Below are 16,476 nucleotides of genomic sequence, written 5' to 3'. Positions count from 1 at the left end.
GGACACTATCAGACAGGTATTTAAAATGAGAAACACTCAGCTTGGTTGTTAGCATTAAGATTAACTGCTTACAAGTTAGTTTATTGTCCTAGAGATTAAACTAAAAACTCTTCCTGGGGAAATCTAATTTGTTTTTGCTGTTTTGATTTTGCTATAATAATGCTTGAACTTATAAAGAACAGGAAATATTTGTATAACAAAGAATAACGTAATTGTGTATTAAACTACAAGTCTTGTTTACTCTTATGAATTTACTTTAAAAACCAACCTTCATTGTCAGCTAAATAAAAGTTATCCCAGAGTAGAAAGAAATGTCACATTGAAAATAAACTCACTATCATTTTATACAAATTTCTTTTAGCCATGCTTTTTATTTAATGCAACAGAAAAAGAACAGACAAGCATTTTTGATTTATATGTATACAATGAGAAGAATATAGTCAGATCTTGGTGTGGCATGATTAACTTAGGAGATGTTTCTTTCCAAGAAACTGGACTTTCCGCTCAAATGCCGTCGAGCGTATCGGGGCGTTGATTTCATAGAAAGGATTCGTTGCAAACTGGAAGATAAAACGTAATTGTCAGACAGTCAGCCTATCAAATTAGGGTTAATAGAGTCACACGGAACACAACTCACCTTAATGTATAAATCATACACATCGTTAAAAAAGTTCTTGATTCCATCTTCTTGTCGAACATCGTGCAGCATGATGAATCTTATTTGTATGGCAGTTAATTAAAGAAAATAAACCAAGGCAAATATGATAAACATGCATATAAAAAAGGTATAAGAAACGACTGTTATGTTGCTTAATATGGCGGTTTTCAACATGTCTGGTACCACTTAGATATGTTGTATCCACTGAATGGAAAAAGATGGACATTTTGAGTTTCTGAATAGAGAATTGTCCAAAACAATTTACCAACCACACTAAAAACTGTGTTTAAATATTAAACTTAGAAAAAAACAATAGATAATACACAAAAGGATATGTCCTGCTGTGACGAAGGCTGAGACAAACCACTCATTGAACTTGTCCACAGTTTTCAGGTACATGCTGTTGGACAGCCACATGTTCTCGTCCACCAAGTCTAGGGCAGCGTGTGCGATGAACTGGTTGAGGTGACGATGGTCATCCTGTGGTCAATGAAACACATCTTCTAAATGAGGATCATAAGTACAAAAATTTCTAATGAATCTTTAAAAGTATGAAAACGTAGCAATCAGCTTTATAAGAGTCTGTTAGAAAGGTTAGCTCAACTGTAAAGATTACAGAGCTGTTTATGTTTATAACTTGTAGAAAGAACCTTGTGCTGTACAAAAAGGAAACCAATGATTAAGACAAATTATGACAACATTCTATTACTTTCTAAAGAGTTTCTTGCTATTCATCTTCTATATGCAGAGCTTGCAGATTATAATGTATTTAATAAACTATTAAATAGGATGTTTAATAATGAAAATAAGCAACAAAAATTTTGGAACTTTCTGTTCAGTTTTCTGAAAGCGGCAGCGTTTTGAAATACAAACTGTTAGACACTTGAACAGTTAATGGTATCCAATGTGTGCTTCATGCAAACAGACATGAATATACAAAAACAACAACAATATGAAATCCAAATCACAACCATCACATAATTTGTTTGTTTACAGTTTCAGGGTTTGTGCCATGTTTTAGCACACCTAAAAGGTAGATCAAAAAAAAAAAAAGGAAGAAAACAGTTGGATTTTGTTTTGCATATTTACTTTCAAACGCATCTCGGGAAGTTATTGCTAATTTATTTCGGTATTTCACGCCACGTCAATCTCCGCAGCTGCAGCTGGACAATGGTATATTTTTCTGTTTACTTACTAACTAACATATTAATCTCAGAATGTTCACATTTATCCAACTCGGTTACAGCGTTTGTTTTCGATATATATACAAGTTTCCCTTATCAGATTTGTTTGTTTTTCAGTTGAATTGCCCAGAACAAACGTCACATATCACCACAAAAATACACTGTTATTACACCTCGGATAACCAGGTACCTGCATTTTAATACGCAACAAAAATTGTCTGAATTTACTATTTATTATATATAAGAGTGAGTCTTATTAAAAATATTTCTGTTTAAGGCAGTTAGGATAATTTTTAAGGGACGAGTATATTTATTACCTTTGATTCAGGCTTCCCGCTTGGTAAAAACTCCATCTCAAACACAGGATTGTCATGATGACCGACCATAACAAAGTAAAAGCTTCCCGACATCGTATAGTTGTCTTGGCAAATCAAATTATGCCCTGTAGTAAATGAAAAACAAACACAATCAAATAAATGATCTTTCGAGACAAACGAAATGACATGTACACATTTGAACTAAACAGACAACGCAAGAGATTCTTTAAGGGATTGTTTCGCTATCAAAGTAAATAGGATCCAAATTCAAGTCCAAAGGAAAATTAAAGACGTATATTTTAAAGTAATACCCCAGTTTTTCTTTACCCGTCAAACTCACTTCCTGATGTGAAAGCGTAGTCGCAAAAAGATGACGACATTGAAAAAAACGTTAGCTATCCATTTAAATTTATTTTGTCTTTTCTTTGAATTTTTTGGAGCATACTATTTTTGAAATTACATTACTAAATTAGGTCTGTGTAAAATTCTGCACGGAAAATGTGATATATCGAGAGCTATTTAAAAAATTTAAAGGACTTATATCAGTTGCGTCATAGATGTGCGCCTGCCCACTGCAGAATTTCCGTTGGCGAGTTTAAATGTTTTGGGTTCACATTTTTAAAGGGAGCGGATCGATTGTTTTGAGTTGTACAGTAACTGAAAAAACAAATATATTTCTCCTTCGTCTGTTCGGGAATTAGGATAAACTAGTCTTCTACGAGCTGCGGAATTTGTTGATATTGAGGGATTTTCCTATTTTTTTGTAATCGTTATGTCCTCGTCCCAGGAGGATGCGTTATCCCCAGAAGAGCTGAGGAAAAGACTCTATCAAACATTTAAAAACAAAGGAGTGCTTGACACACTAAAAGTAAGTAACATTAACCTCAGAAAGGCCACATAACTTCGTCTTCGTACAAGTGTGGTCACTTTATTCACTAATGTGCCTTGTTCATGATCTCCTTTGGTTCTGATCCAGGTGCAGCTGCGGAATCAGCTCATCCAGGAGTTGAAGAGTCCACATTCCAAGGGACAAAATCCAGCTCTCAGGCCACTACCCGGGGCATCCGATACTCTTTTACTTTCAGCTTGCAACACTATAGTAGCCGATCACCTCCGTACTCTTGGGTATGAGTACACACTTTCTATATTCTGCCCCGAGAGTGGTGTGTGTAAGGACGAGGTGTGTATGACTGCTTTTATTCCTTTCTGCATTTGTAATTGTATGATTCACAACCACCAATGTATTCTATGTGGTTTTTAGTTATTTACAAATACAATTATGACATCTGCCTTGCCTTTGCATTCAGCCTCCCTTTAATCTGACACCTCTAAATAAAATCCAATGCAACAAACTGACTTCATAAATGGAGTACTTGATATTTTAGGTTCACCGATGCTATCCTTTCAATCAGACTTACCTTGCATCAAAATAAGCATTGACACCAGAAGGCTGAATACAAATGCAAGTCACACTTTGTTTTTTTTTTATTTTTTAAGTCTTGCATCATTTTACAATTATGTGGTACAGTATACTGAATTTTGTGGCTGTAATGACAATTCTGCTCAATTCTGGCAGATTCTCAAGAAAGAAAACCTTCTTCAGATTCTTAAATTTAGCCCTTCGACAGCCTTTTTCACATCTATGGTGATTAACCACAGTAAATGTAAGATATAATCAAATTAACAATGAAGCTGTTTTGTAATATTAATATTATCAATTTCAAACAGCTAAATAAAGAAGATGGTGATAAAGGTACGTTCAGTAACTTTGTTTTCCATTCAAACTTCTTTTACACCCAAGTCTTCTTGTCAGCATAAAGGTCGTGTCTTGCAGGGCTCCTGTTCAGTCTTTTAACAAACTTGACACACCATTCAGCACACAACCTCCGTAATGACGTCGACACTCAGACAACCAACTTAGCAAGTTATGGAGAGTCCCTCGGTAGGATGAACTTGTATATATAACTGCCTTTTTCATTGTTTTCAAGCACTTATCATTTAGTGTTAATCACAGTTATTTTCCTTTCTGTTCCCAGTTGACAAGATGAAAATGATTGATAGACAATACGAGAACTCCAGTTTAGGTGAAGACAAAATGTTTCCACTCCAGTCAAAACTGGCTGCATATAAAAAAGAGATTGAAGCACAGAAAGAAGCAGAAATGAACACAAAGGTTTTACACACATGAACATGTAGAGTTACATTTAATCCCCTGGGTTGTTTTTGTTTTGTATCATTTATGCTGTTACATTGTGTCATTTCCTCAGCTGAAACATTTCAAAGATGTTGAAATTGCAAAGGTCAGAATGGATGAAAAAGCCAAGTTTAATCAGGAACTTGAAAAGCTAAAGCAAGAACTGGAGAGGACTTACGAAATGAGGGCAAAGGCACTGATGGACCGAGAGAAAAATGCCATTGAGAGGTTGCAAAAACAGCAAGAGGTAAGACACTTATAATAACTTGTTTTTCTCTGCACTTTCTCTTTAAATACTTAAAATCCTTGGCATATGATATGCTTTTTAGAAGCTGGGTTAATATTTTTTCATAAGTGATAATGTCAGAATTAGATAATTGTGAAAAAGTGTTCTGCGTAGACCAGAAACTTATTTTACCTCATTCTCAAAAGATAATGTAGTTCTAAAAGCTGCTTTATTTTCAAGATTACCCAGCTTCTGCTGGTGACAGTTAGACAATTTCTTTATGATGGGTAAAGAAAGTGAAGTTTTTTTTTAGCTCTCTTTGAGCAGTTTTTTTTAAGGGTTGATTTTTTATCAGCCTACTCCTGCACTTGATACACCAGCTCCAAGTTTCATCCAAACAGGTTAAATAGTTATCAGAACCCTTGTATATACTGTATGTGCAGTGTTGACAAAAAAAGATATTAGAATAAGTGGTCCACTAAGTGAGCGAAATTTGCTGTTACTTTATCTGAGTAGACAACAAGAATGTCATCAATATGGCAAGATGTCTTTCTCTGGTTAAAGAAGAATGATTGCTGACTTTTGAAACTTTGACTTCTAAGTTACTGACTTTAGATATCAAAACCTTTTGCATTCTTAAATATTTCCAAATCTGCAGACCTTAATTCTTTTGACTATTAGTGTAAACATTCTTTAATGACTGTGTTATTCTTAGATTGAAGAAAAAAATGTCTACATGCAGAGACAGTTACTGCTGAAAGAAATCGAAACGCTGCGCAGCAGAGAAAATGAGTTGAGGATGAGAACGGAGGCTTTTGAAAAGTAAGATATTTTTAGAGGCCCTTTTTTTAAGAATTTCTTTTCAGTCACTGATTCATTGTTTTGTTTTATGTCAATGTCAGGTCCTGTGAAATTCATGCAGAGAAGATGAGAGCTACTGAAGAGTTGTTGAGGAGGAGAGAACTGGCTGTAAAGACAATGGAGGACACATACGACCAGAGACTGAAGAATGAACTTTCAAGGTATTTTTTTTATTTAAGAAAAACACAATCTGGCTTTGTTTAGGTCACTTAAAGTCCAACAAAAGAGAGATTTAAGTAGTATTTTCTTAAGTTTAGCATTGCTATCAGATGATGTCACTGTTGGGTTGACTTGATGTAATATTGTTACCTTATATGAACCATCGCTCATCTTGAACTTCATCAGCTAAAACCCAATTATGCTAAAATTGTAATCTAATAATTTACACAAAATTCGTTTTTTTCCCCATTTTCTTTCCTATGAACGCTTTTGGTATTAAAAGCTAAAACAGTTCCAGTCACAAGTTTACATGCATCATCAACAAAGATTTCATAACAATTGCTTTAAAGGTCAACTAACATTAAGCCTATGGAGCAATCCTATTAAAAAATAATGGACTACATGTCCGCAATTAATGTAGAAGTTGGTTCTGTTCCTGGAAACCAACAAATTTACATCAACTTTAACATTTTTGCCAAAAAGAGAGATCAAATAAACAGCCAGAACTACGCCAGAAGCTTGCTGATGACTACAAAAAGCATGTGGTTTTTCTGCATCTTGCTAAAAAACATTTAACCAAATATTTAGTTGAGGTGTATTCATTTATTTGAACTTTATATAAAGTAAACCCTGAAGAAATTATAGAAAATCCACAATAAATTCTATGTTTGCACCTAATTATAGTCTTTAAAACTTGAGGTTGTATGTTGACTTATCAGCCCTCCGAGAAAAAAAAAAAAAGTTAAAATAAATACTGAGAAGATGAGATAAATAATAATTTTGTGAAATTCTAATGGGATACTGTAAATGTACTGCTATCTCATCAAATGTTAACAAATGTGGGATAGGAGAAATGTGGCTTTCGTATTATAGTGTAAGGAATCATTGACTTGACTTTGTGCTGAACCTGATTTTTAGTCATCTTTGTCACCGATTGATCTTCTTTCTATAATTCCAGTTATCAGCTTGAGCTGAAGGAAGAATTTCTTAGAAGAACAGAAAAACTCACAGAAAGTGAGAACCGAAACAAAGGCAAGCATTTCACTTCCTGCAGGAAAAATTACCAGCTTGATGGTGAATTAATTTTCACAATGTTCACAGCGTTTTTATTTTTCCAGTGGAAACGGCTCGAATCCAAAAGGAGTCTGATTTGATTGAATCCAGACTGGAAGAACACAACAGGGCATGCATAGAGCTGAAAAAACTTCAGGTATTAGTTTATTAAACTAACATATAATTTGAAATATTTTGAGTATTCCTATAACACTTTATTGGAGAAGATTGACTTCCACAGGGTGGTTTATTGAAGTGTTTTCTAAGTTCTATTTTCATATTCCACCCATTGTTTGTTTTCCCAGGTTGAGCTAGAAACAGCACAGCAGCAGATATCTCTGCTGACTCAACAGAAGGAGCTGTTAAAAGAACGACTGGAGAGTACAAGCGACTATTCCCGCTTGAAACTGGAGAAAACGGAGCTGCTGGGACAGCTGCAGCTGCTGAAGAAACAGCTGGAAGAAGCACAAGGAGAGAACCAGCGGCTCCGTGCAGGTGAAGGGAGACCGCCGCATTTCTAATGAATATGAAACAGCTTCTGTTTCCTTCATATCCATATCAGCTGTTACTCAGATAACATAAACAAGGTGCAAATACACATTCTGTTAATGTAATGTATGCAGTTTTTTTCTTTTCTAGTTTCTCTCTTATATTGAGTGTCTGTGACTCCATTCAGTATGAGCTTCAGTGTGCCGTGAAACGTTCAGTCCAGTCTGTCTCTCTGCCTCACCCTGAGTCTAATCGAGTGAGCCTGGTCTTCCAGTGTGGGGCCTCTTTGGCTGACCTGTAGCTTTGCAGACTGTCTGTGAAGGAAAGCTATTAAAATGTAAGCGGAGACAGAAAGCTCTGTTTACCAGCAGCAAACAAAAATGTTTCTTCTCTGTGAGGGAGACCGAATTCACCCTGTTTAATAAGTGGAAAAAATGTGTTGGTTTATTTCTCTGTCAGTAACACAAACACAGTATCCTGAGTTCAGTAGAAACTCTGAGTGTGGTAGAAATTGGACATATTTACTTAAAAAGAAATTATATAGTGCCTTTTCAAAATACTCATATATCTTTAATTAACCCTCCCTCCCTTTTATTTTTCATTACAACTTATAACTTCAAAGTACTTCTTTCGGATATGTGATAAGCCAATTGAAAGTGGGAGCATGATGATTTTTCTCTCCCTCTCTTTCATTTATTATTTACAAATAATGATCTGAACAGTGTGGCATGCATTTGAATGAAGCCCTCCTTAAACAGGGCTTCATTAAAAACAAAACAGTTTTTACCCGATGGCAATCATGGCACTAAATTCAAAGGCATAAGAACTTCTGCTCTTGACACCACTTTGTTAAAAATGTAAATTCTGTTGCGACACCTCCAGGCGCTGCAACCATCTTCTGATGTCTATTTATTTCTCATTTTGTACTATTTATTTCTTTATCTTTGTATATTATGAATATACACATAATCTGCATCTTAACTCGAGTCGAGCAAATCTCAATCTCGTTGTAATCTGTTGATGACAATGACAAATAAATCTTATCTTATCTTATCTTACTATGTGACTTCTAAATACAATCCAGTGCAACCAGCTGCCTCGGTAATTGGTGAATAGGCTTCAAAGCGTCACGAAGACTAAGAATTAACTTTTAAAATAATATTCTAAATTTTGACTAAATTAGCTGTGTGCCATCTCCATCCAGTCTGATGGAGGTTTATCTATTTTCTAGCTCAGGAAATGGCGCAACTTCTGTTTCCGCATGTGGAAAGCTGTTAGAAACATTCTCCTAAAGACAGTCTGAAAAGTCTTGACTCGGAGGCTGAATACAAATTTAGAAGAATTTAGAATTCATTATATTTTACTTACAGTTCACAATTATGTGCTGCCTTTTATAAAATGGTTAACAAATGTAAGGCACATGAATGCTTTTGCATACATTAACTAAATATGTTTTGCAAACCCCCTTTCTTAGAAATGATCAAACCATCTAAGGAAGAACTGGCCTTGCAGACAGAGCTTCACCGACTGCAGAACGCTCGTACGCTGGATGAGGCAGAGTTTGAAAACCAGAAACAGGTGCTGCAAACGCAGCTTCAGTGTGAGGTCAGTCCTGTTCCACCAGATTACTTGGAAGACTGTGGGAAACTATGTGACCTACATTCTTCCCTATGGTCACATAGGAAGAAAAATGCTTTTGTGCCTGTGGTACAAATACAAAACTTTGCAAGACGGTGAATTGTAATTTTTTTTCTCTCTCTCTCTGCAGGTGGAACGATGTGCTCAGCTTAAAGCTCAGCTGACAGAGTGTGAGGAGAGGGCAGAGTGGATGACTAAGCATGTCGAGGAGATCAAAACACAGCTTCACCAAACACAGCAAGGTAGCATGTGGTGCAACTTGTAGTTTGTGTTAACTTGATCTTTGTGTCATGTTAGGTTTGTTCAGTTATGCATGTTAGACTCTGTAGCATGTTTGTTGTCAAATTTTCAACTCTGAATAGACAGATTTGCTTTCTTTTTGTTTTTTGAGTGAAGATATTTGTCAGGTGTCAAATATTTTCCCCATTGTTTAAAATGTCTTGCAAAACTATTCATGCCTCACATGTTGCAAAATTCAATGTGTCTTATTGGCATTTTATTTGATATAATACAACAAAGTAGAACAAAACAGTGAAGTGGAAGGACAGTGAGGAAAAAGTGGGGCACACTTTTGTAGCTCCCCTGTGTCTATTTCATCTAGAAGCACTATTTACTGTAATTACAGCTTGAAGACTGTTGGGGATGCTTCTACTAAATTTGAACGTCTCCAACTATGTAACCCATGTAGTCTTTACAAAACTGCTGGATTTGTATAGAGATTAAATTACACACATCAGAATAAAGGGGACCGAATACAAACTCTCCTAAGATTCTTTTGTTTGTAAGCATGTTAGAAAACCAAATCATTCCACTAAATCCACTTCATAGTAATGTGCTACTTTGAGTTGGTCTGTTCAGTAAAATACCAAAAAAAGTTGAAATGGGAAAATGAAGAGTACGAAGAGGTTTGTCGGCACTGTAACAAAATGAAACCAAGAAAGAATGCTGCTGTCTAACGGTAGTAACTCTGTTTTAGATGTAGTTGCTTGTATTTCTGGTGGAGGTCTTCTGTTTTAGTGTTGAACCCCCCTCCTCTCTGTTTGCTTTTCCTTTTTCATTTCCTCCTGTGTGACTCAATCGATAACGACAGCTCTGGAAAATGAAGTGCTGCGTAACCCGAAGCCCTCTCTTGTTGATCGCTCTGTTCTGGAGTTCAGCGCTGACTCGCTGGTTCCACCCGACATCTACGTGGACAGAGCTATGCTGAGGTCCAGGGTGAGTCACCATGATGTCTTTGAAGCAGGTGAGCCATTGCGAAGACACAAGTTCCCCTGGAGTGATTCTCCAGACTCGGACATGGAGCTCGTGGCAGAAGCCAAAGCTCGCATCCAGAAACTGCAGAAGGAGGCTGAAAGCTTGGAGGAAGCTTACAGAAACTACCAGCAGAGGGCAGTGCCCCCCATTGCCTCTCATAGGCCTCTTTCACCACAGCAAACCTATTTTTCACATTACCCCAGTTCCTCTTTGAGGAAGAAAGACTCTCTGCCTTCACACAACTATTCAACCCACAGACCAAAGACTTTACTCAAACAACTCACTCCTCAATGTATCCAATCCCCCGCATTGGTATCCCACGACACCGGAAACATCATGCCTCCTTCAGAAGTCTATGACCAGCCCCAGGCCCCATTTGTCCCCGAACAGAGTCGCCATTCTTTGTCTGAACCTGTATTTGTAAGAGACGGACAAAGCCAGGATGAAAGCTCTGCTTCAGTTAAACAATCGTCTGGGACGGCACAATCCTGTTCCAGAAAGAGACATCAGAAGCAGAATGCAGAAGGTAGCTTTTTCATTTGTCAAAGAATGCCAAACACAACTACTTTAAGTTTAAATTGATCCTCTTTTAGTCTTGTTTCTCAATATAAGTCCTTGCTCCCCCTTAGAGCCAGCGGTGTCTGCGATGGCACTCTCCCAGCCGCCACTGTCTGACACACGGCTCTTCTGTGCCTCCGTCGTCACCGTCGCAAACACAGGTGACTTTTCTCCTGAGCTCAGTCCACCTCACAGCCCCCAGCTCAGGAGCACAGCACGGGACCACTCCAGGTACCATCTGCTGCCGCTAGGACAAGGACAAACATTTCACGTTTTATTTCATGGTCATGAATTTTAATGTTGTCTTGTTTGCCCTTGTTTCTTTCAAGTCCACCAAAAGCACAGCCTGTGTTTTCCAGCTTGGAGTCTTCCCCGCATCCAGAGGAGATAAACCTTGAAGATCTAACAGGAGATTTGCAAGGTGTTCTAGAGTATTAGCAGTCATGTCATGGTGCATGTTGTTAAACCCAATACTTTTTTTTTATGATAGGGGGAAGAATCATTTTAGTTCTTTAATCTCCCTACATGCTCCTCATTTTGAAGCGAGCTGAACATAATTCGTGATGGATTTTTTTCACATGTGTTAACACTTAAAATCTCTGTAGAGTTCTGACTGACAAACATGTGGAAAAGACGTGCCAGAGAAGCACGTCGCAGCTCTCAGCACTTAAAATTGGAAACCTCGCACTCCATCCGAACAGACATGCAATCATACACAGACAGTTCTTTGACAAGGAATTCATGCCACATTTCAGTGTTAAACCACACACATCACAGTGTTATTGTGATTTTATGTCATAGACCAACCCATTTGTGTGTAATTGTGAAGTGGAAGGAAAAGATGCATTGTTTTAAAAATAGTTTATATTTATAGAAACATGGAGACAAGGAAACAATTGTTGAGTAAAAGCCATAAGAAATGGCTTTGAAAAGGGGGAGACGTTGACTTGTGTCCCCTTTGCAGATTTTTGTTTGCAAACATCTCAAAAACCATAATTCCATAAAACCACTTCATAATTACGTACTGCTTTCACATAACATCCAATAAAGAAAATTGTGGCTGTAATGTGGCAATGGAGGACAAGCTACTTATACTCTGGCATTATATAGTTTTATTGTGTATCTTCAACCTTCCAGTAGAACATTTTTCCGCTGAAATTCCCAAATGATCTGCTGCCATGTCATTTGCAGCAGGTGTCATGTACAACTTTGATGGTTCAGACTTTTTTTCCTGTTTTTTAATGGCTATGAATTTGGCCCCCAGCATGTCCTTTCAGCAGCCCCGCACAATGGCGAAGATGAAGGACAGCTGATTATGTATTCTGTGCCGGTTCTCTGGCTCTGTTGTATTATGGTGGAGCATAAAAGATCTCTTTGTGCTGCATCTCCCTCCAGAGCCCGGCCACATTCCAGAGCTTCTCCTGGACACTGCTGTCCCTTTCTCTGAGGAGGCCCCCGAAGGGCCCGCCACCCCCCAACCCCAGGACCTCCCAGAAGACCCTGCAGACTCGCACAGCCAGCCTGGTGAGTCAACCCGTCCAGTAATGACCCTTAATCTTGGTTGACCCACAATGATATGCATTTTATATTTATGTTGAAAGCCATCATTCTTACTGCTACCAGTCTGCCATGTTTTGCTCATTTCCCGCATTCTGAATTTATGTCACTCCACTTTTGTCTAGACGTTCAAGAGACCTCAGGTGACTCTGTCAAAAAGGAAGAGGAAGAAGAGGAGCAGAGGTGGGAAAGAGAGCGGAAAGAGAAACAAGAACAAAGGCACAGGGAGCTAGAAGAAACTAAAGAGCTAGAGCTGCAGGAATTGGAACGTCTGGAGAAGGAGACGGTAACGGTGAATCCAGGGTGGCGATGCATAAAAGATGTTGATCTAAATTTAACAGTGATTGCTTCTCTGTCTAACCAGCTTTTGGAAGAGGCGGTGCAAACGGAAAAGGAAGGAGAAGAAACGGAAGAAGAAGCTGACATTAAGAAAGGAGAAGACGATGAGCAGAGCAGGGAAGAGCCAAAAGTAGAAAATCCACTGGAGAAATACATGAAGATGGTTCTGGAAGCAAGAGAGAAGCAGAATGAGCAGGTCAGTTTAATCTAAAAGTCAACATTTTATGTTTGACTTGTATAGTTTACTTAACCGTATATTTGGCTTTTTTGTGCATTTCTAGAAGCCTGTAAGAGAGGAAGGAGGACAGATGAGCCCAGAGGACAAGAGTTTATTTGAGGAAAAAGATGAAAGGTAACACAAATAAAGCTGCCGTGTTGATTTGTAGACATATCACTATATTGCATATAAAACAATTCAAAAGGTTACTTCAGAAACCTTTAATACAAGAGCAAGCTTGTCCAAGCTTTCAGCCTCCTTCTGCAGTTTCTGGATGTGCTGTAATCCCAATAACTGATTGCTTTTGTGGTTTCCCATCTCCTGATAGATCAGTGATGTTATTAGCTCTGGAATTACTTCAAGTTAATTTCAAAATATCTTCCTCTGATGGGTTATGCTTTTTTCTGTCCCTTGAGGGCTTCACTTATTAACTGGGTTTGTTTTCCTCAGCATTGCAGCATTCTCGCTTAAGGATGAAGAAGACGAGTTCTGGTGAGCCGCCTCAAGAGCTGAATCGAAGTTCTGTAAAGAGTTTCAACCTCGTCACCTTTTTAACCTACATTTTGATATTTTAGCTTTTTAGACCAATTTGCACTTATTAGAAATGTGAAATATGCAACTTTTGTAAACTGCTCTAATAAAAAAAAAACACACTTTAGAACATGCATAACTTTGTTTTCTTTATTTTCATAAAAACAGTCATCAGGCCAGTTGAGCTGTGTTTCCAGTTAGACATGGTGCTCATTGATTAGTTGATTGATTGATGTCCTCCTGGTGATTCATAAACATTTAATTGTTTTTTTTGGTTAATTCAGTATGGAACACAAACAATCAAAGGTCATGTACATTATTATGATGTAGTAGTATACCTTGCAAAATAATCCATACTTCTTCAACCTTTCCACATTTGGCCCAGTTACAACTACAAACCTTAATTGTCTTTAATTGAGATTTTATATGACAGACCGACAAAGTAATGGTTTGCTATGAAATGGAAGAAGTGGGTTGATTATTCTCTGCATTATACCAAGTCCTGTCAATATATCCATACATATTGACAGGACAGGCAAAGAGAGTGGTATTCAGAAATGAGACAGGAAGTCCATGGTACCTGTGGAGGAGCTGCAGAGAGCCATAGCTTAGGTGGAACAATCTGTTGTTAGCTGTGTACTCTACAAATCTGGCCTTTATGTAAAAGTGGCAAAAAGAAAGTCATTGTTATGTGTTGGTTGTATTCTATAGAAATAAAGTACCATGAGGTTTGTGGTTTTTACATCACAATATGTGGTAAAGTTTAAGGGGTATAAATTATTTCGCAAGGCGTTGCATGCGACACATTTCTCAGCTTTGCCACTGTACAGCTATCTAGTTACCATGAAACAAATACTTTAATTTCACAGGATACCGTTTTACACATTGGACAGCATTGGCTTCAACACTTTGGCTACATTTGCTTTAAAAAAATTTTTTTCAACTGATTTTGTTTATTTTTAGGAAATCTTGAGGAAGCCCTTGACATTTGTAAAAAAAAAAAAAAAAAAACATCTGCATTAACATGCAAAAAAGAAAAAAAATTAAAAAGACAGTCTAAAAATATTGATAACTAGTTAGCTATGTAAAAGGAAGTAATATCTATTCAGTTAAAAAGGGCAAACACTGCCTACTACTGATGTCAGTATACCTAACTGTACATCACACGTGTCTCTGCAGAAACAATGGTTTTCATGCAACAGGACATCAAATAATCCCTGTAACTTCACTAAAAGCAAAAAGATTACACGAGTAATTATATCAAAAATTGCACATTTAAAAGAAATGCAATTTAAGAAAATCGTTAATACGAGGTTTCAATTTTTAAAATCAGACACCAAAAAAGTTAATTATAGCATATTTACATTGCTTAAAACTGAAACTCTGGCTGCTTTCAAATGCAGTGTTATGTGTGACAGTTTTATTTATGTTACAGGAGCTTAAGCAGAAAACAGTAAACATTTGTTTTGTACTCATGTACAATACACAACTATTTACTGAGGAAGATCTTAGCATCATATCATTGGAAACAGGTTGTTGTTTTATTTTCATCAAATTTTATTCAAATGAACCAAATTTTATAGATGTTACATGTATTCAGATTATATTTTACACCATTCATGTAATAAGTGTAAGAAATAATTCTAATTAACACCATGAAGAGGATTTAATCAGGTTCAGTGAATGGTTATGTTGCTCCATTTCTGATCAAAATTACATTTTTAATGTTGTCTATGAGTTCTAGTGCACACCTGAGGTAGTGTTAATGTAGGCGATTGTTGTTCCGAACATGCTAATGGAACTACAATCCAAACTAATTCACCCTTAAATGATTGGCAACTAAGATGGTTACCCAGCGAAATATGCGTGTATTGATCTTGTGAACCCTATTTACTATTACAGAGCTTGTATAACTGCCTATGTTTAATGTTCTTAATGCTACAATTTCAGCAATGCAAGACTAGAGTTTGAAAACACTTACTGAAATTGGACATAAGGCCTTCCTTATTGTGTACAAATCATTAGCATGTTTTTTTATTTGAAATCCGACAAAAGAACATGTCATCAAACCGAAACTTTACAACAAAGGGTCAAAAGAAGGAGCATAACAGAGAGTAAAAACAAACTGTTATTCGCTGTGTGAGAATAGTGCAACGTCTTAACATTCACCAGCAGAGACTGGTTGTAGAAAGGGCTAGAAAACATCAAAATCAACTGCATGAATATCAGAACTACACTGCATTTCCCTACAAAACAGAAAATGAAAAGATGTAGCACTCCTGAAACACTTCTTGGTGAGTTAGTGCAGAAAGCAGCTCTTGTGGATTAGTTTGTTAGGAGCCAGGTTAGTACTGCACAGAGTTGGCAGGTTATACTAGCGGAGTGTTGGTCCAGAAAGACAGCCTGTAGTGTTTGGCCATAGTGTTCGTAAGCGTATCTGCGTTGATGCATTTTTTTTTGTTTGTTTGTTTGTTTGTTTTGCTTTGTTTCCTGTAAGCGTGCGACATCCTTATGTGTAGGAATTGAGGCATTCCTTGGAGCGCGAGGTGATGTCCTGCAGCTCCCGTTCCTCCTTCATTTTGATGTCTTGGTAGGCATGCATTTGACTGGCATCCTTAAGGTAGGCCCAGTTTGCTGAGAGAATCATGAGGTAGTGGATCTGCAAGAGAAGGGTGAGGTGGATGGCCGGTGAGCATGTCAGAGATGCAAAGCGAGCTACAGGAAACAGAGCTATGGTATGTAAACAAAACACATAGTTACACTTTTAGAGAATAAAACATGGCAAAAGACTTTCTACAAGAAATTTGTTACAATTACAGTTATTGTAGATGTTTCTACTTTTGCTATGTAGAGTACTACAGAAATTGCATTTTTATGGTAGGAAAATGAATGCTAGAAAACAGTGAAGAGTGGTACAGGCATTAAAAGCTGGAGGTTAGTGCAAAGCATGAGATCCTGGTTTCTGTAAACCTGACTGAGCTCCATATAGTCCCCATTTCATGATTTACAACACTTTGCATGAGTATTAATATCTCTTGAACTTGATCACATTTTGTTATTACAACTGCATAATCTATGTACAGTATTTTATTATGCTTTGTTGAGTGTTAGATCACAATAGACTAGCTTTAGACTAACATCCCAATGAATCACTGTTTAGTCATTTATTCAGAAATAGAAAATGGCACAAGTCCACCAACCATACAAAGACATAGTGGAGAAGACTTAAGCTGACAGGCGA

At 37.2% G+C, this 16,476-nt stretch overlaps 3 protein-coding genes across 12 annotated transcripts in view; 1 reads left to right on the top strand and 2 right to left on the bottom strand.

The window, feature by feature from the left end:
- Positions 1 to 339: 339 nt before the first annotated feature.
- trappc2 (trafficking protein particle complex subunit 2) lies at positions 340 to 2,616 on the bottom strand. 4 transcript variants are annotated; one of them, XM_028024030.1, is made up of 5 exons: positions 2,471 to 2,616; positions 2,160 to 2,284; positions 994 to 1,138; positions 638 to 723; positions 340 to 560 (listed from the first exon to the last, which is right to left on the bottom strand). In XM_028024030.1, exons 2-5 carry the CDS (start codon positions 2,250 to 2,252, stop codon positions 462 to 464), a joined length of 423 nt encoding a protein of 140 aa, XP_027879831.1. In that variant the 5' UTR covers positions 2,253 to 2,284; positions 2,471 to 2,616; the 3' UTR covers positions 340 to 461. The 4 variants fall into 4 exon arrangements, with proteins under 4 accessions (XP_027879831.1, XP_027879830.1, XP_027879832.1 ...); XM_028024029.1 differs by having other exon boundaries at positions 2,500 to 2,571; XM_028024031.1 differs by having other exon boundaries at positions 2,487 to 2,562.
- On the top strand, positions 1,181 to 14,160 carry ofd1 (OFD1 centriole and centriolar satellite protein). Of its 6 annotated transcripts, XM_028024020.1 has the most exons (24): positions 1,181 to 1,831; positions 1,960 to 2,028; positions 2,947 to 3,027; positions 3,136 to 3,339; positions 3,736 to 3,804; positions 3,888 to 3,912; positions 3,994 to 4,101; positions 4,196 to 4,332; positions 4,427 to 4,600; positions 5,295 to 5,401; positions 5,482 to 5,601; positions 6,558 to 6,631; positions 6,718 to 6,809; positions 6,958 to 7,147; positions 8,616 to 8,746; positions 8,910 to 9,021; positions 9,870 to 10,559; positions 10,663 to 10,822; positions 10,921 to 11,012; positions 11,987 to 12,115; positions 12,274 to 12,440; positions 12,513 to 12,683; positions 12,769 to 12,839; positions 13,155 to 14,160. In XM_028024020.1, the coding sequence occupies exons 1-24, from the start codon at positions 1,829 to 1,831 to the stop codon at positions 13,198 to 13,200; spliced, it is 3,222 nt and encodes a 1,073-aa protein (XP_027879821.1). In that variant the 5' UTR covers positions 1,181 to 1,828; the 3' UTR covers positions 13,201 to 14,160. The 6 variants fall into 6 exon arrangements, with proteins under 6 accessions (XP_027879821.1, XP_027879822.1, XP_027879820.1 ...); XM_028024021.1 differs by lacking the exon at positions 1,960 to 2,028 and having other exon boundaries at positions 1,433 to 1,831; XM_028024019.1 differs by lacking the exon at positions 1,181 to 1,831 and having other exon boundaries at positions 1,838 to 2,028; positions 12,274 to 12,434.
- gpm6bb (glycoprotein M6Bb) overlaps positions 13,372 to 16,476 on the bottom strand; it is a 37,937-nt gene continuing 34,832 nt past the window's right edge. For both annotated transcript variants that reach the window (XM_028024026.1, XM_028024025.1), the window contains exon 7: positions 13,372 to 15,894. In XM_028024026.1, the coding sequence (XP_027879827.1) occupies positions 15,745 to 15,894 (150 nt within the window). In that variant the 3' untranslated portion in view covers positions 13,372 to 15,744. The remainder of the gene's footprint in view (positions 15,895 to 16,476) is intronic.

This window comes from Xiphophorus couchianus, chromosome 7 (genome assembly GCF_001444195.1).
Source record: "Xiphophorus couchianus chromosome 7, X_couchianus-1.0, whole genome shotgun sequence".
NCBI lineage: Eukaryota > Metazoa > Chordata > Actinopteri > Cyprinodontiformes > Poeciliidae > Xiphophorus > Xiphophorus couchianus.
The sequence above is the reverse complement of the archived record's forward strand: the minus strand, read 5'-3'. Positions and strand labels throughout refer to the sequence as shown.